This window comes from Chanos chanos, chromosome 8 (genome assembly GCF_902362185.1).
Source record: "Chanos chanos chromosome 8, fChaCha1.1, whole genome shotgun sequence".
Taxonomy (NCBI): domain Eukaryota; kingdom Metazoa; phylum Chordata; class Actinopteri; order Gonorynchiformes; family Chanidae; genus Chanos; species Chanos chanos.
The window spans coordinates 18,416,426-18,438,873 of NC_044502.1; the positions used below are offsets into that span (position 1 = coordinate 18,416,426).

General features: G+C 41.0%; 4 protein-coding genes and 1 non-coding gene across 5 annotated transcripts; all 5 read left to right on the top strand.

The window, feature by feature from the left end:
* The first annotated feature begins 3,116 nt into the window (after positions 1 to 3,116).
* Positions 3,117 to 6,173, top strand: sult3st1 (sulfotransferase family 3, cytosolic sulfotransferase 1). The gene is made up of 6 exons (XM_030781407.1): positions 3,117 to 3,314; positions 3,448 to 3,653; positions 4,219 to 4,345; positions 4,745 to 4,839; positions 5,303 to 5,477; positions 5,779 to 6,173. Exons 1-6 carry the CDS (start codon positions 3,173 to 3,175, stop codon positions 5,904 to 5,906), a joined length of 873 nt encoding a protein of 290 aa, XP_030637267.1. The 5' UTR covers positions 3,117 to 3,172; the 3' UTR covers positions 5,907 to 6,173.
* Positions 6,174 to 14,989: 8,816 nt separating this feature from the next.
* Positions 14,990 to 21,190, top strand: LOC115819396 (uncharacterized). The gene is made up of 4 exons (XM_030782952.1): positions 14,990 to 15,296; positions 16,292 to 16,664; positions 19,473 to 19,757; positions 20,773 to 21,190. Exons 1-4 carry the CDS (start codon positions 14,990 to 14,992, stop codon positions 21,188 to 21,190), a joined length of 1,383 nt encoding a protein of 460 aa, XP_030638812.1.
* On the top strand, positions 16,294 to 16,668 carry LOC115818769 (histone H2B 1/2-like). Its single transcript, XM_030782245.1, has one exon. The coding sequence runs from the start codon at positions 16,294 to 16,296 to the stop codon at positions 16,666 to 16,668; it is 375 nt and encodes a 124-aa protein (XP_030638105.1).
* trnap-ugg (transfer RNA proline (anticodon UGG)) lies at positions 16,789 to 16,860 on the top strand. The gene has a single exon. It is a non-coding gene; the product is annotated as a tRNA-Pro (tRNA).
* LOC115818768 (histone H2A-like) lies at positions 19,375 to 19,761 on the top strand. Its single transcript, XM_030782244.1, has one exon. The coding sequence runs from the start codon at positions 19,375 to 19,377 to the stop codon at positions 19,759 to 19,761; it is 387 nt and encodes a 128-aa protein (XP_030638104.1).
* Positions 21,191 to 22,448: the final 1,258 nt, after the last annotated feature.

Here is a 22,448-nt window from a genome sequence, read left to right on the forward strand (position 1 = left end):
TAAAACATAACTAAGATCACATGCACTATCATTGTATCTTGAACTGTAGAATGTTGAATGGATTCAAACTTTTGATGGCCCCTTTGTATCCCTGGCATTACATTAGTCAACCTTTCCAGGCCTGTGAGCTGTGACATTTTTACCAGTATTTCCTGCCATGCCACACAGTTTCCTTTATTGTAGTTCTTATCACAGAACCTGATCCACTCAACTGTCTGTGCTTACAGCTCAACTGAGAGCTTTTCTCTCAGTCCAGACAAACTTTAGTTAGGACTTTTGGTGATCACTGTTGAGCCATCCCATCCCGTTCGATTCCCGGCTGGATGGGGTCCTCTCTGGGTGGGATCCCTGTGTCTACATGGGTTTCCTCCCACAGTCCAAAGACATGAAGAGGTATAAATGCCCTGCCCTGCGATGAACTGGTGACCTGTCCAGGGTGTTCCCTGCCTTTTGCCCAATGGACGCTGGGGATAGGCTCTAGCACCCCCCGCGACCCTAAGTAGGATAAGTGGCTTTGAAAGTGAGTGACAAAATTCAGTTAAGTTCAGGCACAGTATTATTCCTGCAGTCCAGTATCTCCCTCTCTCTTCCTCTTGTCCAGTGTACCCTTATGTCTTATCTGTCTTCCTAAGTACCTCCATCAACCCCCCATGTATTCCTAAATAAATGTATAATAAATATATACTGACATGTATTTCATATTAAATATTATGCTCAGAAAGAAACTGATCTAATAAATAAGCAAAAAATTAAATAATAAAATCTGTTTTTGTCACTGTTGTTGTTAAACATTTATCAGTTGGTCATCACACCGACCTCGAGGCTCGGAGACGGCTCTGGGGTCCTCCCTATCTTCACATGATGTCCGAGTTTTCAGGCATATATGCCAGGATCAGACTACACGATATTTTTGTCTTTAACGATGGCCATCAGATTAGGCAATCATAGTGCCATAAACTCTTGCCGTGGCTTGGCCAGGAGACTGGAAACACTACAAGTATGACCCCGACCAATTTTCATATGCTGCCTTTCAAGACCATGCGCAAGTTCATAGGTTGTCGGGGAGGACGACTGTCATTCATCCTGTTGATCAACGTCAAGGAACATGTCGTAGGACATGTAAGACTAGGCAGGAAAATACAAAAAAATTCTGACATGCTAGTCTTTTCATGTTGTGTGTCATGCTTTTTCGTGGGATATCCAAGACACCGCATCGCTGTTCTTAAGGCGGGTATACACTGTGCGATTTTGGGCTGTCCCAGACGAAATATGACAAAACGTGGAGACATCTTTGGTCATGGCTCCAGAACGGTGGTCCTAAATCGCACTGTGAGAGAGGTTGAAAGATGGCCATCGTCACGGTCTTGCGACCAAAGATAGCCTGGTACAAAATTCTGACAGTGTCCAACTTTAGGATGACCATCTCACAATGTGACTGCCGCTATGAGCTACGTCTAGCCTACTAACCAACTAACTAACGCTACATCTAAAGGCTGATTTATACTTCTGCGTAGGCTCTACGCCATTGTGAGCATTTACTTCTGCGTTGGTGTGTCTGCTTCGCTCTGTAATGAAACGTTCAAAACGTTAGTTTGAGGTGGGATTTCTATGCCACTGTGTTGATTTCCTCGTGCATTACAAACGATGGAGTAATGTTAAATAAAAAGTCAGAATTCAGTCCTTGCACAGCAATATCTGTAAAACAAGTTTAGCGTTCAAAAGAAGGACTAGTTTCTAAACTTTGGGGGACAAACAAACGGAGCTCTCAAAATAACAAGCACTCACAAGCCATTTTGCCGAAAATTTTCAGTCGCGACTGAACCTGAGTGAATCATGTTGGAGTTGGAGCCAATAAATGTTGAACAACAATTATTTTTACATGGTTTTAAATGGTTTCAACTGGTATTCTTAACTAGGCAAACCATTAGAATCTGAAAACCCAATTGGAATCAACTGAAACCAGTACAGACCATTTGAGACCAGTTCATCCCAAGAGACTAGCTACTGGATTTTCAACTGGAATTTCCACTGGGGTAGTACTTCTTTGAAACGCAAAACTTGTTTTACAGATATTGCTGTGCAAGGACTGAATCCCACCTTTTAATTTAACATTACCCCATCGTTTGTAATGCACGAGGAAATCAACATAGAAATCCCACCTCAAACTAACGTTTTGAAGGTTTCATTACAGAGCGCAGACACACCAACGCAGAAGTATAAATGCTCACAACGCGTAAGCTTACGGCGTAAGGTACGCGGCTACGCGACGCAGAAGTATAAATTGGGTTTAACGCTGATGATGTGTTATTCTTGTATATTGACTTGCGCCGCATACGGTTCAGTAGGTGTTATCATTGTACAGTCATCATTCATCAAACTTGATGTCATACCCAAGTTTACAAGATCCATGTCGCACAGTGTGGCTTGCAATAAACTTATACAATTGTTGAAAACTCACAGTCTGTAGGCGCCTTTAGATTACGTCACAATACAAGGGGTAAACACTGTGGTGGAAGTTTGTCTGACAAAATCGTTTCAAAATCGGGCTGAAATCGTGTAGTCTAAACCCGGCATAAGACACGCCGCCTATCATTGTAATCGAATTAAACGGCTTAGTCTTTTTGTTGGTATATGAGCTGAATTTGTTCAATGCCACCGTCTCTGTGTCTTGTCATAAGCCGCCGACTCCGCGAGTCATCAAGTGAAAAGCAGTACGACACTGTCTTTACAACCCATTTATTTATTATCTTACCGAGTCAAAGTAAGCCTACACAGTATCAGGGATGGGATTGCTGAGAACCGCACAAAGCCGAAACATTAATGGTTTAGCCAGCATGCTTTAGTTCATACAGGCCTGAAACTGTTATGTAAACCTACGTTTTCAGTTACTGTATGTCCATTTTTATGTACATACATTTTATACATATAATAGATTTATGCTGTGTAAGAAAGCCACAGACAGATTCTTGGCTATCATACATTTTCCTTGAAACTTTACTAGGCTCAGATCAGTAGCCCTAGTTCATAGTTTATGTCGTTTCCTCTTAGATATAGCCCTGCTTTCTTTTCTGAAGGTCTAAAGTCCACAGATCTCAAGGTAGCCTACTACTCTGTAGTCGACCACGTTCATTCCGATCTCTCACGCGTTTTTAAACAAAAAAAAAAACATATCATGCAGAAACTTAATGAATACTTATGTACTTACAAGGGATACGTTTTCGCAAATGGAGTAACTACTTCAGAATACATAGACTCTCTTCAAAACTTTGAAATTCGGGACGCGGACGTTTTTTTAGTGACATACCCCAAATCAGGCAAGACATTTGCCTCGGTTCAGCTCAAAAATTAGTATTTTATTTATTAGAATTCCGTTTCGCGCTGCTCTGTTTATGACTTAACTCTCCATGTAATCTCCTCTTCCCACATCCTGTTTCGTTTTATCAATAGGTACAATATGGACGCAACAAATCATAACACTAATCTGTGAATCAGACTGTGAAAAAGGAACGTATCCTAACAACCTGGAGAGAATGCCCTGGCTGGAATACACCGAAGGTCGACCAGATTACTCACTCCGGCCTTCCCCTCGCCTCTTCGCCTCTCACCTCACTCCTGCGCTTATGCCCCCTGGACTTAAGGACAAGAAAGCTAAAGTAGGCTGGTATAAGACAGACACTCAGTAGAACTTTTCTTGAAATGAACGAGATGAGAGGATATGATAGAACGTATTCAATGTTGTGACATTTTTGCATTGTAAGACATAACTGACTTCTACCCAAAATGTAGCCTAAATGTGTGCAAATCGATAACACTAAGATTGGAGAGGTGTGCGGATGATGTGTAGTGATTACGTTCGAAACTATCGGTTTTTAAAAGCACATGTCCATTAGCAATTATGACGTGTGAGGTAAATTGTACGATGTACAGGTAACACGAGATATTACGTAAGCAATTATGACGTGTGAGGTAAATTGTACGACGTACAGGTAACACGAGATATTTACCTCACACGTCATAATTGCTAATGGACATGCGTTTCGCTGCTGAAATATAGTCTAATTTATTTTAACGTTAAGTACCCAGAGGTGTTATGCCTAATTCATCTCACCTTTATCACACTGTCAACGCTGTAATGCTGTTGACATAGATATGACTTAGCTCTCTCTCTCTCTCTCTCTCTCTCTCTCTCTCTCTCTCCCCCTCTCTCCCTCTTATCAGATAGTGTATGTGATGAGGAACCCAAAGGATAATGTGGTATCTTATTTTCACTTCTGTCACATCTGGTCCAAACTGGAGACACCCAAGAGCTTCGAGGCTTTCCTGCAGCAGTACATAGCTGGACATGGTAAGGTTATACAGTACGAGGCTTTGTTTCACACAAATTCAAAGAAAACATGCCATTAAGTTACACAGAGACAAGTGAACCACATGCTATAGCTAATGATGTCCAATGTTTTGTTTCGTTTTGTTTTCGTAGAATGTCTAAAGCCTTACTCATAATTTGGATTCCTGTCAATTTAATTACGTTAATGTTTCTCTTAAAAATAGACCTTGAACATTGAAATTACCCGGTTCTCAGACCAACCTTATCTGGACTGTTCAGTGGAAATGAAAACAGATTGATGTATAATGCTTCCAGCAATTATTTACCCAGTCAGCATAACAGTGCTAATGGCTTCATTGCATTTCCCTTTGTGGCACACGGACACTCACATGTATGTGTGTATGTGTTTGTGTTTGTTAGTTGGAGCTGCATCGTGGTTCGATCACATCCGAGAGTGGTACACAAAGAGAGATCAGTACAATATCCTGTTTCTGGCCTATGAAGACATGGTTCTGGTAAAGTACCAAATGTGAATGAAAAGCACGATAGTCTGTGCATCACATGAATGAATATGTCTGATTTCACCTGCTAGAGAGGCCAGGCCACAGAATCCATGAGGAATGGTGCATGCTTGTCTGTTTACCGTAAAACATTCCGAGGCGTTTATTTGCTTTAATTACTTAACTATACCTGCGTTAACTGGCGATAATAAGAGATCTGCGTTTATTTCACCTAAAGCCCTCAGGTTTCTGCAAGTTATTAGTAGTTGAAATGACCAGGAAAATTAACAATGTGTTTTCCCCCAAGTAGCCTAATTAACAAACATTATACAGCGCTATTTAGTAGCAGCTCAAACAGAAATCACGTTAGTTAAACATTGTCACTGGATTTGTTATATGGTCACCTGATTGGTGGTTTGCTGTTATGGATTTGTTATATGGTCACCTGATTGGTGGTTTGATGCTACGGATCTCTCAGGATCTGAAGACAGCTGTGGAGAAAATCTGCCGATTCCTGGAGCGAGATCTGAGCGATGAGCAGATTGCTCGTGTGGTGGAGAAAGCCACATTTAAGAACATGAAGCAGGATCCCAAAGCTAATTATGAATTTATCCCTGAGGATCTGCTGCAGAAACCCCAGTTCATGAGGAAAGGTCAGTTTACCGCTCACTGATACATTAGAGTCATGCCATGTTTCTATGGCGCCCACTTGCTTTGTTTATTGCCTCTGACCCAGCGTTGCCTCGATATGTAATAACTTTTGTTAAAGCAGGTTTTTTTATGGCAGTGCTGAAAACTAAAAAGCCTCTGACACTTCACGTCAGTTGCGTTGAGGTTAATGACGGCCTGCGTTGGGGGAAGGGAAACCGTTCGCTCTGTCCTGGGTGGAGTTGTTGTGAGGTGTGTATGGAGTGCCCTGCCCGGTGGTGTGTAATGTGTTATTTACTGTGACAGGTGAAATCGGAGACTGGAAAAACACCTTCACTGTGGCACAGAGTGAGATGTTTGATCGAATCTTCCAGGAGAAGATGAAGGACATACCACTGCAGTTTATCTGGGACATGGACCGTACCACCCTGTAAAGAGAGGGTCAGCTGTCACTCTCCCGTTGAAATATATAAAAACTAAGCCCTGCTAAACCGAGGCCTGATTTCAAGCTGTAAAGAGATGTACATGTTTACATTGTCGCTTTTAAGTATCTAGTGAGAAATTTGAATTGTACACACTCTGTTTAAACCAAGTATTGATAGATGTGGCTGAATCACATGATCTCTTATATGTAATGGCCATAGAATATAAGGCAAATGTTTTATCAATTACAGAATAAAAGTCATTTGTCCAGAGACAGAGATGAATGTACTGTAAGACTATGTGTTGAGTACAGTTCATAATCTGGTGTGTTCTACACTTTGGCATGTTTTTTAGTCTGGCATTTCATCTGACTATAAGAATAATTTCTTTGACCTCTTTGGCATGGGTCAAATTTCATACCTCAGTCTAGTTGTTTTCAAGTTTACAGCGCTTTCTGCTTTAAACCATGTGTTTTAGTGGAGCATTCATATACCAGATCTGGTTCATCAACTAGTCAAACCCTTAGTAAACTTCTGGTATGCAGACACCGGGTGAAACTCAATCTGGTATACCATTACTGGACTAAATGCAATCTGATACACCAGCGCTGAGGTAAACTTAATCTGGCATGGCACTTCTGGTCTAAACTTAATCTGGTATGCCATTACTGGTCTAAGATTAAAATGGTATACCAGCGCTGGACTAAAACAAAAATGTAATTGACGGATAGATGAATGGACAGAAAAACACGTCCTGTTGCTGAAAGACATGTCTAGGTCGTGATACAGAACATTAGTGAACTATACATTTTTATGTGGAGATCTCTTTTCAAAAATTTTTTAATCTATTCTTACATCTTTTCATTAGGCTTGCACATAGTCCTGGTCATATGAACAGTTTCTTACATAAAGGACCTGCTTCCAAAAAAGACAATTTGGTGTAATTTTTTTTGTCTGTCTATAACAGTAATTTGTTTGACCTCTCTGTCAAGTTTCAAATTTCACAGTTAACTGTTTAAGTGTTTATGCCAATTACCTTTTTTTTTGTAAAGTTCATTTTCAGAGGTTCTATTCTTATGCCTTTTCATTACACTTACTCGTAGTGCTAGTCATATAACCAGTTTCTTACATAAATGATTAATCATCAAAGCGAGTGTTTGTGACTTTTTAGCCAGGATGTGGGTCACAGTGACCTAACTAAACAGCTCAACTTCATTAAAAAGGGCCATGAACTGCATCTGTATTCAAGGCAGGTTAATTAGCACTAAAGATAGTTAAACTTTCTTTCATTTTTGTTTAAGAGGTCAGCATCAAAGATGTCCTTGAAGAAAAGGTGACCCCTGCCCCATCCCTCCAGAGCGATGCTTTTTCTCTTCCAGCACATCTACATGCCTGTGGTTCAGGATGTCGCCCTCTAGTGACATCATTGTGTATGACAGTGGAAGATTGGGGTAGTGTCACACTTATTTGTGGGATTGTGGACGTGTTTTTTTGCTCGCCCACCATCAGGAAGGCAAATGAGCTGCCAAGGCCAGACAAGATCACCATGGTAACTCATATACAGGCATGGGAAATATTACTTTTCATTTGGAAGCTCATCTTCATTTAGTTAACAATTGAGAGACAAAAAATACAGGGCAAAAGGACCCCTTTCCATTAGGGGATTATTGCATTAACAAAAGAGAATAAAAAAAACTGATCTCTGTGATTGCACACACATTGTGAGCAGTGCCTCTGCCTCTGCATTTAACTCACCCTTACACACCAGTAGTGAGCACACACAACCACCAGGCACAGTAATGGGCAGCACACTTGGGAGTTGTAAATATTTCACATAGTCGGCAGGATTCGAGGGGAGACCCCAATAGATTTCTAGTCCATCGCCTTAACCACTCATACATACATACGTTATTCTTTTGTACTTACCTGACACGTACTTAAGAGCACATGATGCCAACGATATGGCATGGGGACATTGTAAATGCCACACTTCTGCCTCTTTCAATGTTTTATTTTCACAACCATTTCTCTGACCACCAGTTCAGCCATCTCATGAAAGAATAAAAGTGAAAGTGAGATTAATAATACATTTTCTCAAAAAAAGTTGAAAATACTATTTTTCCAGTGGGTAAGACATGCATCTCCCCGCAGTTCTGGCCGTCTGTCTGAAGTCCCAAACACTCCTGAAGGCATTTCTACAAAGATCATTTTATTTAAACAAAAAGGAAGTGCAGTAATGTAGTTGTTATAATTGTTAATGGAATGATTATCCATATCTCACAAAAAGTACAGTCACTTTTGGATTATGGCATTTGTGAAGTGTATAGGGCACACAGAACATACCTAAGCAAGTCAAGATCTTCTGGCTGGATGTTTTGGTACATTCCCAGTGAATCACAGACCTTTATTGTCTTCCTGCGACCATCAAAGACCTTTTGGAAAGTACTCAGTTAAAACAAAGCATCAGTAAATTACAAATAAATGTTTTAAACCCTCTAATTCTCATGATTTCCTTTCTCAGGGAATCTTGCATCCAACGAATCGGAGCAACAGGACCATGGAGTCAGCCTTGAAATCCTGTTTAAATGTTAGCTCAGTTAGAAGTCAAAGTTAAAACTGAAAACATCAACTTGTTCAACAAAGATTTTAAGAACTTTACCTTCGAGTAACAGAGAAGTTACCCAAAGTGGGTCCAGTCACGCCACAAAGACACAAACGCACATGCAGGAACAGACTTTACCTGGTATTTAAAGTCATGTCAGTTTACTGACACTCAGGCATTGATAGAGGGAGGACTTTATGAGAAGGTGTGGGGTGTGTTTATTTTTGTGTCTCTCCCAGGTACCGCCCTCCCCCATGCTTACTGTTGCAGTGAGTGATTAGGTGCACCGATGCTAAATTGCTTACCAGAAGCTGGAGATTAAAGACCTAGAGAAACGTACAGACAGGGCCAGTGTGCCAGACAGCAGTGTTCAGGCTGTATGTGGAATTGTGACTTTTGCAACTGCGATTAAGATGTGTGTGTGAATTGTAACTTCTATAACAGCAATTAAGCTGTGTGTATGAACTGTAACTTCTACAACAGCATTAAGCTGTGTGTGTGAATTGTAACTTCTATAACAGCGATTAGGCCGTGTGTATGAATTGTAACCTCTATGACAGCAATTAGGCTGTAGGCCTATATATGGACTGTAACTTTGTAAATAATGTTACCGGGATCGGTAACATCATACGTTTACTCAGTTCGGTTTTCTTCTTTGTCCAGAAAGTAGTTTTTGGTTGTTGTTTTGCGGTCTGTTTTAACCCTTTATTTGTGTTGTAAATAAACTCTGGATTTACTCATAATTCCGTTTCCACTCAATACTAATTACCTCCCCAGTCCCCTGGATTTATTTTGCGGGGACGTAACACCTCTTCATCAGGATCAACTGGGAACAATGCAGACAAGAAGGTGCTCTGTCCTACTGCAAGTAAACAGCAACTGAGTGTTTTCAAATTATGTTTAGTTATTATGTGAAGTATAAAACTTTGTCAAATGCTTCCCTCATTCTGACCTGTCTCTTGCTCAACCTGACTTGGCTCTTGCTCACTGGGCTGACTCAGGGCAAGGTAGTCATCCTGTACTGATCCTACTGTTCACAGTTTAAAAATGTGAAGCTCAATCCTGAAAATAAGGTGAAAAGCACAAGGCTACAGTACATAGTGTAAAACATCATGACCCTAATGACTTTTACTTACAAATAGTCAGGTTCCTTATCTCCAGAAGACTTGGTAAACCCTGGGAATGAACTGTAGTACATGCTGCGAAGAAAATTTAGGCTGTCACATCATGACATTGCACATGACAATATTTGACACGTAATGTGTTAAGACTGATCATGTAACTAATGAAGGTTACCCAGCAGCTCCTCCTGTCTGGTGTAGGGCTTAATTTTTACATTGTATTTATAGCCCGGTGCAGAGGTCTACTTTCTTTGTTTCTTCTCTGTGTGTCCGGTTATTCAAATCCGATTACTTTCACCAGAGAACAACTGCTTAACATAAGGCAGTTTACTCTTGATAGTTTTTCACCAATTTTCACAACAACGTAAAGTTTTTTGGACATCTTAGTTGGAGGAACATCGGCTCTCTGGGGTACATGCGGGCGACGCAGACTAACCAGAGAATCATAGAAAACCAATCACACAAATGTCGCAATTCTGATTTTTCCCCGTCTTATGGTTGTTGGCTATAGCTACACAGAATATTGGAAGTGTGACACTCGTAGCCTTAAATTGATTCAACGTACGCCGTCTTGAAATGATAACGACAATTAATTTTTGTCTTTTCTTATTTTATTTTTGTTAGTTTTTTAGCAATCATTATTAGTTTTGTTTAGTTTTAGTATTAAATTTTCTTCCGGTAAATTATTTTATTTCCGTTTACCACATGTGTCTCAAAATCATTAGTTTTCGTCTTAGCTTTAGTTTTTTCGTCTTAGCTTTAGGTATACGATGATAACCCTGTTGGCAGCCCCCCGATAGCCTACTCAGGCTGCACTCAAGATACGTGAAGAGGATGAGAGCCGGCTCTTCCAGAGTCTTCCAGAGACAGAAAACCAGGAAAGCACCGGGTACAGACGGCGTCTCCCCTTCCTGTCCAGTGTTAATCTCGTCAACGAAATTAATGACGAAAATATTCGTTGACAAAGGGATTTTCAATTCAGTTAACGAATACGACGATTAGAAGAAACACTGCAACATGACGATATAATAAGTAAATTTGATTTTACTGTATCATTGGCGAAAATATGAGGAAACGAAAACATTACAAGACGTTTGTTATATCCTAAAACATTGTATAAACGACATGGATGATTTAATAGTCCGATCACAGACACGCATTTACTATTGCAAAGGAGCACTAGAAAACGAATGCTCACTATCAACAGACAGGCAGCTGTCAGTAAGGAAACATCTGGATTAATTTCTTCCATTTCATCATTGTCGTCAAAAAGCTGTATGGTATTGCAGACAATCCACCAAAACCGGGAAGAAAAAGGTCAAATATTTTGAAGTCATTATTCTGGTCGTTTTTCCAACCGTACTCACGCAGTTTTCACGATATCAATTCCATTGCAGCTGTAACAGGTCCACCCCAATGCTGAGTAGTGCGCTCATAGCTAACTGATCGGTCAATTTTTTTATTGCCTTTTTCATTCGTTTATTTTCCCTTTGAAAATGAATGGGGAAAGTTTTAGGTTTCGAGTGGTAGGACGAGGGATTGCACCCAGCGGCAGTCATAGTTGGATTCAATGGTGTTTTGCTCCTCAAAGCCAATAGCAAACTCAACAGTATGAATCAATCGCTTTGCATTTTCTGACGGAAATGCGTCTCTAGGTCTAATCTACAGTTAAAGAATTGTTACAGTTGGACGAATGTAATTTCATCAACTAAAATTATATAATTTCCGTTGACTAAAATGATGTGCCATTTTAGTCAGTGAGTCATTGACTACATTGGATCAATATGGCATGACTAATATCTGACTGCACGACTAAGACTATGACTAAATTTAAAAAAAATGTGTGAAAATGAACACTGTCTCTCTTAAAAGCACAGAGCAAGGGTCATCTGATCGCAGTTATGAAAAGGAAAAAAAAATCCTTGCACTGGATTCAATCCCAGGACCATCCTTTCATGCTTTTCCTAGATTTGTGCTTTTTATCACCCAGCATCCATAAATTTTGAAAGATCACACCGGTACAAGCTAGTTTAAAGCGATTTTGCTCCTACCGGTGTGAGATTGCTGACAGCCGCGTTCGGCCTTGTTATTAAATGTCTTTCAAGGCTGCGATTCTCTTTTCTCAGCAGATGTCGCAAGGGTTCGCCCGTACTGGTTTTCTGATATACACAAGTGTATGTATATGAGTGTTGTATCGGCCTTTCAGTGTTTTCAAATTTCCAAGTTAAGACCGTGGAATGAATGAGCAGGTAGTTGTTTTCAACGCACTTCCGAGTCCTTCTTTAAATCAATGAAATTCCATTTATTGGCACAAAAAATGTCAACCACAAAGACTTGACAATTCCAATAACACATGAAGGAAAACGAAAATGAACTTAGATTTGTAATATGAAGTGAAACGAAGTGAATCAAAAGTGGTCAAAAAATCGTATCCAACCACCGTCACTCAATCCGCATTTACCAAACCAAGTTCCAATTCCAACTCTTCCGGGTTTTTCCCTCGGTGACGTAAATGTGCCTTGGCTCTACCGCAAACACAAGTAGAAACTATCATCCAGAATGTCATGTTTCCACTTTAGCACACACAGATGCATAGGTGCATAAATAATATTAGCATTCAGATATATTTACATAACAAAAGTTATTAATTCACAAAATGGCTACAACATGTGTATGTGTGTGTGTGTGTGTGTGTGTGTGTGTGTGTGTGCGCGCGCGCGCAAAATGCCGACGATAACTTTTTACTTGATAACAGTGAAACGCATTTTTGTTTCGTGTAGGCCTACATAGGCGTAAATAATTATTATACGTCTTCGATAGTTTCTGTGTAGACTCAGTGTCTGTCTCTAATTTTCGCACTACTTGGACCGTGCGTAACTAAACATACGACTTTGACAGTGACTATGCCAAGCTGAATTCTCATGTTATGACATGCCAGTATTTTACAACAGCAACAGCGATTTACAATGGTAAAATGCAAACATGTTTTGAAAAGTGGATAATTAGGCTAATAGAGGCTACGCATTTTTGTTTCACCTCGATGTGCGTAGCGAATCATCATATGACTGAGTTTGTGTGTAGACTATGGTAAGCTCAATTCTCATGTCATGACTTACTTTATCTTAGAGCTGCAACAGTAATTTATAATGTTAAAATGCAAATGTTTTGCAAAGCGGTTAAACTTATAATAAACACATTTTTGTGTACATGGGCATAACTAATCATTATCCGACTTAGTTTGCAGGAATTTTGTTAATGGTAACCCATTCAATATAATAACATCCATGGAGGGCAATTGGCAGGTAATAAAAGGAGATGGTGGCATGGATGGGGCTGTTAGGATTATTGTATTCACAATATAGCATTTCTGAGACATCCAGAGCTATAAACAGCTCGACTGGTATGTCCACAGATCACTGTATAGTGGGGCGGCTACACAGTTTAGGCGGTTGCGCGGTGCATTATTTACAATGACTCGGAGAGTTCTATATGCTCCATCTTGATGAGATGGAATCGGAGGGCGAACACTGTGAGGCCTTGGATAGAGACGATGAGAGCGAGGGCAGAAGTGAATTGTATCTGAACCTTGAATCCCATTCAGGTTCAGAATCAGACTCTGAAATTGAGTGTGCTTGGGATTCATTTCAAGGATCAAGAGACGGCATGGTGTGGGTTGAACAAACTGCTGGCAACCCTCGGGGTAGAGCGTGAGAGCACAATATAATGAGAGAGACCCCAGGGCCCACGTGTTATTCAAAGGTCAATATTACAAGTTACAAGTTTACTGCGTTTGATTGACACAGAAATGTGGGGAAAGATTCAAAAATACACTGAGGCGGAAGCTGCTCGAAATAATGCTAATAAGTTCAAACTGATAGCTGACGGGCTAAAAGCATTCGTGGGTCTCATTTATTTGAGAGGTATTACGGGCGGTAAAAGAAACTGTGTGACTACCGGTCTGCTGAATTTGTAAATCCTATTTTCAAAGAGACAATGGCTGTGTCCGAAATGGCATACTAGCGTACTGCATACTAGCCTAGTATACACTGCGTATTGCACACGCTAGTATACAGTATGGTACGCAATTATGAGAACTTTTGTGCAGTGTACTACACGTTTGCTATCGGTTGGGCTATCTGTTCTGTTAAAATCGAACAACACACGACAACCACAAATATGTATCAAAAGTAGCCATATAAGAAAGCGTATGAAGACTTATTACACCAAAATGTGCAACTGATACATTTATATTCGGAACTGCAGCTGCAGTTGAAGTTGAAGCTGGTTCTGTCGCTGTCCGCCATATTTTTAAATTTTTTTGACAGTTGGAAATCACCGCGTTGCTTCATGGGATGCAGTAGTCAGCGAAGTGAGCTCGGGATGTATATTGGAAATTTTCGCTAGAGTAGTACATCATCCGGGTAACTGTCGTGTACTGCAAAATTTTTATTTTTCACGTACTGCATACTACTTACTACTTTTACGTCATAATTAGTATGCGAGTAGTATGTAGTATGCCATTTCGGACACAGCCAATGTCTCAACAGAAATTCCAAGATATCATGCGCTTATGATGCGTTATGATGTTGTATGTGTATGTGGACTGTATGTGTCGCCGCAATGGCGCATCCATTTAGAATGCGAGACAAGATGTTTCTTTGAATTGTCTCTTCAGAGTGTGTAAATGTGTAGGTATGTACGTACAACCAATGTGTATACAGAGCTGTGTGTTCAGTTTGTTTGCGGGTGTGTGTGTGATTTGGTATCCGAACGCACACAAAGTTTCAGATGAAAGCAAAACAAAGTAGCACTCCGCGATGAATACAAACAGCAGCAGTATCTCCGAAAGTATACAAACAATCGTAGTTTCCCCACAAGTCTTGAGCCTTTGAATTTCTCGCCGACGGCGGCTGTTTTACGGAGGCTCATGCAGCTCCGATTGGCTAATCCGAAGTAGAAGAACGACCAATATAAAGTGACTGCGCTATTCGAAAAGTACTTTGTTATGTATTTATTTACTTAGATACGCGAGGTATCTAAGTATCTTGAATAATCTATAATCCTCTCTTTCTTCGTATTTACTGTAAATAAACTACACAATCCATACAGTTGTCGATTTACCAAAAAAAGGTTTTCCTTTTTTGTGCTGTAATTCAGTTCAATAAATGGAAAAAAGCCATTTATTGTAAAAGCCTACACACCAGCTGGAATTTAAAATTCGTTTGTTTGAGCATTTCGCGCGCGTAGACAATGCATCATGGGGGAAGGGCAAGCACGCAACGTGGTTTCAAATAGGTCCTTTTGTCAAGTATATAAAAGGGTGTTTGCACCGGCGTATCTCCTTAGTCTGAATCTAGCAAAGAACAGTAAATATGTCTGGTAGAGGAAAGGGTGGAAAAGGTCTCGGTAAGGGAGGCGCCAAGCGTCACCGCAAGGTGCTCCGCGACAACATCCAGGGCATTACGAAACCTGCCATTCGCCGTCTAGCTCGCCGTGGTGGTGTAAAGCGTATCTCCGGTCTGATCTACGAAGAGACACGCGGTGTATTGAAAGTGTTTTTGGAGAACGTCATCCGTGATGCCGTCACCTATACCGAGCACGCCAAGAGAAAGACCGTGACTGCTATGGATGTTGTGTACGCCTTGAAACGCCAGGGACGTACTCTGTACGGCTTCGGCGGCTAAACTTTTTCCAGCGCATTCAGCATAATAAACTCAAAGGCTCTTTTAAGAGCCACTGACAGTTTACAAAAGCGCCATATTCCTACCTGATTAGCTCTTTCCACAATTGCTGAGATGTATTGATTTGAAGGCTACTTACTTTAACCTTTTTAAGTGGTTTCGGACAAAAGGCCTGATAAATAATATCTTAAGTATTTGCGACGTTACTTTATTATCTCGAATAGCGATGAACTTTACTTTTGAGTCCGCTTCTTCAGACTGTTCCCTCAGAGGTATGCTGAAGTTGTTGGGTAGTGGTTGATAGAACTGCAAGCTCGAGTAAAACGCAATCGACAACAGGAATTTAATATTAGGTAATGTGCTTAAATATGATGCTTGTGTTACTGCATTTGCAGTTTGTCGTATTATTGCGGCGCGAACCCATGAATTCAGCACGGCCAGTTTAAATGAACTAATCGATATGAAATGGGTAATATATTGGCAAACGGAACTGAAGCGCGGGTTTATGTTCTTGCGGTAAAATGGTGCGTGTATGTGTATGCGTACATACAAATGATTTGGATACAGAATGAACGGTCACGTAAGAGACGATAAAGTTCACGACGTCCGAGCGGCACAGGTAAATCACTCAAAACTGTAAACTTGTATGTTAGATACTCTGAGAGCAATAAAACGTTTTCTACAGTGAGATCAATAAAGCAATGGATGAAGAACAAAGGAATTTGAAAGTGGGTTGGAGAGCACGGAGGCCGCGCAAAACTAGATATTTGCTCAGCCCCTTTTACTCATATTGGAGGTCTCCTATTGGCGTTTCGTCGAACATTCTGCGACCAATAGAAGACCTGCGTGTCATAACGTACCAGTAGATTTTGTTGCCGTGATGTGAAATCAGGGGAGGACAGATGTTGAATATATTTGCATAAGACACTTCACTTATACAGGGTACTCGGGCGTAGTAGCTCAATTCATTGCCGAATTTACGAACGATCTCAGCCATGCCAGAACCAGCGAAGTCCGCGCCTAAGAAAGGCTCCAAGAAAGCCGTGACCAAGACGGCGGGTAAAGGAGGTAAGAAGCGCAAGAGGACCAGGAAGGAGAGTTATGCTATTTATGTGTACAAAGTGCTGAAACAGGTCCACCCCGACACCGGCATTTCCTCCAAGGCTATGGGAATCATGAATTCTTTTGTCAACGACATCTTCGAGCGTATTGCCGGAGAGGCATCTCGCCTGGCGCACTACAACAAGCGTTCCACTATCACTTCCAGGGAGATCCAGACCGCTGTGCGCCTGCTGCTTCCCGGTGAGTTGGCCAAGCACGCCGTGTCTGAGGGGACCAAGGCTGTCACCAAGTACACCAGTTCCAAGTAAAGCTCGACAAAGAAGAAATAACCCAAAGGCTCTTTTAAGAGCCGCCCACTCACTCTGCAAAAGAACAGATCATCTTGCTCTTAGATAGGCAAACATTTTATTCATGTTTGTCTAGTCGGTGGCTCGTTGGTCTAGGGGTATGATTCTCGCTTTGGGTGCGAGAGGTCCCGGGTTGAAATCCCGGACGAGTCCTTACCTTTTAACTACGTTTTTATTACCCCCCTCCCATCTGGCAGGCGTTACAAGAGTCTCCGCTCTCGCACCAGTCTGCTCAGGAAGAGCTTTCATGAGGCCGTGACCTCACACCACAGCGCTAAGCTTCATCATTACTACGTTTATATTTGCACTGCTTTTTTTTTTTTTTTTTTTTGCATTGGCTGAACCTCTCATGTTGTACAGATTACCCTATTTATACTGTACATACAACCTACTGTAAATATTTTGCCTATATGTACATACAATCCATACATATACACTCCCCTTTCCTACTCTGTCAGCTTCATGTCAATGTATAACATAAGATATGTGTAATATATTAATTATCTGTATATATTGCTCACCACTGTCTATAATGCTGTACATACCGTAAGATATAGCATCACTTATGCTGTAGTATTTACTTGTATCTGCACTTACCTGTAAATAATACTATGCTTTTGCACTTCAAATGCTACTGCATTTCATTGGCTTTGTACCTGTACGACGCACAATGACAATAAAGTTGAATCTAACCTAATCAAACTGGTGTTTGTGTCAAGGTTCATGCTGTGTATAGCGTGCATAGAATGCTCCTTGGGTACAGGAGCTATTGTATGTTCAAAAATAAGCAACAGTGCACTCATCCTAGTGTGTGGGCATTTTAAGATGTTTCAAAGAATAAATGATGATAATTTAAATGTATTGTACTTACACTGATGGTATGGTGATGTTAAATGTGATGCTTGGAAATGCCTTGCCCAGAACTACACACATCCTTTCTCTGGTACAGGCTTTATTATTCAAGTATCAAAAATATTGGAGATAAGACATGTCTTGGGATAATCACTAAGGACTATTTTCTATATTTGTCGTTCAGCTGAATTTCTGAGTTGTCATAAAACCAGTCTGTCTTGCTCCCTGTCCTGTTCGTTTGATCGCTCATGTGCACTTGTAGTAAACTTTGCCCAGCTCCATCTCTGTAATGGCCGAGTTCTTCATTCTAGTCTCATGTTGTTTTATGAGCACTCTACCTACTTGAGAATTTGAAACAAGGAGAACGATTTATTGATCAAAAATCTGATAAATGATACTGATCAGCATGACTAAATCACCCAAGGGCATCAGGGATAAGGCAAAAAATGTGATGTCTTGTGATTTACTGGACTGTTAGATCTACTCCCTTTCCTCTCCAGCCACGATGGGTTGATCTGCTGAGAGGTTGATTACACTGAAATTTTGTTCTCACATTTCATTCTTTTGATGAAGAAAAAGGTGCAATTCAAAGTACAACAGAATGTAACCTTTCAGCTGGCAGTTTTAGCACAGAATAAGATGATATGTGAACATTTGTGATGGCTGTAAATATTTTCACGGATGATTTTCACGTCAAAGCGATGTGTGAGATAACCTTGAAAGTCAATTATATTTATTACGCAAACATGCCATTAACTATACTCTAGTCACGTGATATCACTGATGTCATTCAGAAAATGTGTGTGTTATATGCCATTAGTTAAAAAGTCATGCAAAACATGACCAGGGCAGATCCCATTCACTGATCTCCAATCATTTCACTCACTGTTCCTTTAGTACAATTCATAAAAACTAAAATTAAGTTTATCTTATGTGTTTGTGTGTGTGTGTGTGTGTGTGTGTGTGTGTGTGTGCATGTTCTTGCCTGACAGCACTTCAGTGTGAGAAAGTCGTGGAGAAAATGTACCGTTTTTGTTCTTATGAAAATGAAGTTAGACATGACGGATCAAACATTGCCAGTCGGCACATTAAGACAATTTTGTGTGTGTGCGTGTGCGCATGCGTGCTATATGTCATCAGCTTGTGTCATTAAAGGGTAAAAAGCAAGTCTTGTGTTACTCTTTGTGTCTGACAGACTTTTTACACAAGACACAGTATGAGGGTTGATCAAATACGTGCATGTTTTAAATACACTGTTGTTGAGATAAAACAGAAAAGTGTTGTGTTTGAAATGAAGTGGGTACAACCCATGAGACTGTTTTTGCATGGACTGATATGTATTTTCAACTTTTATATGATGTTAAACTAACTCTTTTAAGATTCTTTCAAAAACAACAACAACAAATGTACCACTACCACTACTACTGCTACTACAACTACTAATAGCTGCGTTGTGAAAAAGTGAGTTCCCTGTGTTGTAGTAACGCCTTCAAGGTAGGCCAAGGCAGTGTGCTTCAAGCATACACATTCAAAGCCTTTTTCAAACATCTCGAATCACTCGTGCCCGTTTGCAGTCATTTTATTGCATTGACAAAGCTTTCTTTAAAAGCATAAAGGACTCTGCATGGAGCGTTTTCGAGAGCGGAGCGAAGAGTGGTGTGGGTTGGGTTTGCTTGTAACGGCAGTGTGATGATTGGTTTACATCACAGCAAGACACCAGCCAATCCAGGGACGGCAGCAAATCCAATAAAGACGTGCTTCCGAGCAAGTGTAGTGTTTCGACGTACTACTGACTAACTCTACTACAGCACAAACATGAGTGGAAGAGGAAAGACCGGTGGCAAAGCCAGGGCTAAAGCTAAGACGAGGTCGTCTAGGGCTGGGCTCCAGTTTCCTGTCGGTCGTGTGCACAGGCTCCTGCGGAAAGGCAACTACGCCGAGAGGGTTGGCGCTGGTGCGCCTGTGTATCTTGCCGCCGTGCTCGAGTATCTGACCGCTGAGATTCTGGAGTTGGCTGGCAACGCTGCACGCGATAACAAGAAGACTCGTATTATCCCCCGTCACCTGCAGCTGGCCGTCCGCAACGACGAGGAGTTGAACAAGCTGCTCGGTGGAGTCACCATCGCTCAAGGGGGCGTGCTGCCCAATATTCAGGCAGTGCTGTTGCCCAAGAAGACCGACAAGCCAGCCAAGGCCAAGTAAAGTTTTCAGCACGGTGTCCTGCTGTTCACTTACCCAAAGGCTCTTTTAAGAGCCACCCAACTACTCCGTAAAAAAGAACAAAATAGCTGTCTTTGTCTTCACCGTTGCTTACCTGAATCAAACTGGTGACCACACAACTTCCCTAAAACCTACACCGAAAATTCCTATAACGGAGATGCCAGTGTATGTGCATATCAACTTTGATTTGTCTGCCGTAATCTGCGGATTACAGTGTGCTGTGCTGTGCTATACACAGAGCTGATTTGGACAAACTCGCCTAAATTTCTTTCCTCAACTGACTGATTGCTGTATTCACCCCCGATATACTCCGGGACCCAAATTTCGACATTCTCACGGCTGTCCAGTACAGTGCCATTCTTATGGCGTTATATTCTGTCACAATTGTATGCTGCTCTTGAGTAAGGGCAACTGTGTCCTTAATGGTTTGCCTACAGAAGTTAGGGAGGCAAACCCTCTCCATACCTTTAAAGCCTAAAGGCTTATCTATTTTCTCGAACTTATGGATAATATAATTTTAATTTGACTTTGTTATGGACATGTAAAGCTCTCTGAGACTATAGATAGTGATATTGGGCTCCAAATAAACTTTGGAGCCCAATAAATATATGTATTTATTATCATTATTATCATTATTAATTTCTGAATAAAAAGTCTCTAGTCAGTAAAGTATGATACAACACGTTAAGTTTCCGCTTCTGTCAAATGCTGTGCCGTACGTCTGTATCAGTACATTAGGTCTGCAGTTCTACACACATGCAGAAATTAGAAAGTACACTTGTGACGCGCCGCACAAAATAGGGGCGGGTCTGCAGTTTGAATTAGGCGGCAAAGAAAAGCAGAGAGCACGAGCCAATCTTGCACTGCCCTCGCATTGATCCTCGTCCTCGTCCAATCAGAGCAGACGCCACTGCGCTGTCCAATGAGAGGACGCAGTCTCAAAGCTTTATATAGGTTCGTTGGCCTAAAGACTTGCACACTTTGCTGATAGAGTAAGAAGATGGCAAGAACTAAACAGACTGCCCGCAAATCGACCGGTGGTAAGGCACCCAGGAAGCAGCTCGCCACCAAAGCTGCTCGCAAAAGCGCCCCAGCCACGGGTGGCGTCAAGAAGCCTCATCGTTACAGGCCTGGCACCGTGGCTCTCCGAGAGATCCGTCGGTATCAGAAATCCACTGAGCTGCTTATCCGCAAGCTGCCCTTCCAGCGTCTGGTAAGAGAAATCGCTCAGGATTTCAAGACCGACCTGCGCTTCCAGAGCTCTGCCGTCATGGCTTTGCAGGAGGCCAGCGAGGCTTACTTAGTCGGTCTGTTCGAGGACACCAACCTGTGTGCAATCCACGCCAAGAGAGTCACCATCATGCCAAAGGACATCCAGTTGGCCCGCCGTATCCGTGGCGAGCGTGCCTAAGTTAACCACTCAGGTCCGCTTACCTACCCAAATCGACAACGGCTCTTTTAAGAGCCACCATCGTCATTTCACCAAAGATCAAGTATTCCTAAAATAGTGTATTTACAAGCCCCGTAATGGTTATTGGTATAACTGAATGACGACGCTTGTCAGAGCCTTCATCAGGGGTTGGAGTTATTGCGCAGTGAGAACAATGGTGGGTAGACGACACACTGGCCGAAATGTTTTGTGGAACTTCTGAGATTCTGAGCTTTGGCTGATGTGCCATTTCTCCTCATTCATCTTGCGACAACGTTTTAATATGTAAAATTGTGATTGTCTTTGCAAACATGAGTTACTGTAACGATAAAAGTAACTGGAATCTGTTATACTGCGTTACAAATAATCCTATCCCAGCGAATGTCATTTATCATAGGTCTACAAACCTCCCTCAGCATCTCGCGATCAACTCATTGATGGTTACAGTCAACTCCTGAAAGAGCGCAATCACAACAAAAAATCAATTCTAATGGGTCATTTCAACAAGTTAGAAAAGAAAAGAGACAATTACAAGCATCATTTAGATCAGCTAATGAAAGGTAATGAAAGCACAACTAAAAATTACAGCTTGATTACTGGCTTATCCAATCATACTTTAACTCTGTTTGCAAAGTAATTGACAAAAGACAGATCCAGATCCTGAGATTAGCCAAATCATGTTTTTATCTTCATGTAATGAACGGGGCACAAGCTAATAGTACATTAATTAGGAAAATTATCTCACAAGGTGGGAACAATATTTTTTAGGATATTTTCAGCTCAAAGCTTAGGAAAGTTAATTAAAGATAATATTTCTAGTGCTGCTATTCTCAACAGTTTCTTTCTTGTTTCTGTTCATGAGTTAAGTAAAAAAAAAAAAAAAGTGAACTGGATATTTTATTTATAGATGCTGCAGGTCAGGGTTTTGATCTGGTTACGCCTGATGAGATGCAAGTGAAAAAAATGATCAGCTCTTTAAAAAGTTCTAAATGCAGAGGTGCTTTTCAACTTGATACCACATTTATTAAGAAACATAAAGATTCTATAGAATAGAATAGAATAGAAAAGAACTGCAAATGTATGCCGTTGACACTGTTGTATACATATAATTCAAAAACAGATGAACTAGCAGCTGAGAAGCTAAGCACTGCTATGGAAAGGATCACTGAATGGCTTGATCAATCCTGTTTACATGTCAAGAAATTGATAAAGACTAGTAACTGCAACTTGGAAGATCTTA

Bases quoted from the DNA above. Each gene is read 5' to 3' on its own strand.
- LOC115818768 (XM_030782244.1), top strand. From the start codon at position 19,375: ATGAGTGGAAGAGGAAAGACCGGTGGCAAAGCCAGGGCTAAAGCTAAG.
- LOC115818769 (XM_030782245.1), top strand. From the start codon at position 16,294: ATGCCAGAACCAGCGAAGTCCGCGCCTAAGAAAGGCTCCAAGAAAGCC.
- sult3st1 (XM_030781407.1), top strand. From the start codon at position 3,173: ATGCAGAAACTTAATGAATACTTATGTACTTACAAGGGATACGTTTTC. The intron at 4,840-5,302 runs GTAAAGTACCAA...CGGATCTCTCAG, and splicing joins CCTATGAAGACATGGTTCTG to GATCTGAAGACAGCTGTGGA. The intron at 5,478-5,778 runs GTCAGTTTACCG...TTACTGTGACAG, and splicing joins ACCCCAGTTCATGAGGAAAG to GTGAAATCGGAGACTGGAAA.
- LOC115819396 (XM_030782952.1), top strand. From the start codon at position 14,990: ATGTCTGGTAGAGGAAAGGGTGGAAAAGGTCTCGGTAAGGGAGGCGCC. The intron at 16,665-19,472 runs GTAAAGCTCGAC...TCGTGTGCACAG, and splicing joins ACCAAGTACACCAGTTCCAA to GCTCCTGCGGAAAGGCAACT. The intron at 19,758-20,772 runs GTAAAGTTTTCA...TTGCTGATAGAG, and splicing joins GACAAGCCAGCCAAGGCCAA to TAAGAAGATGGCAAGAACTA.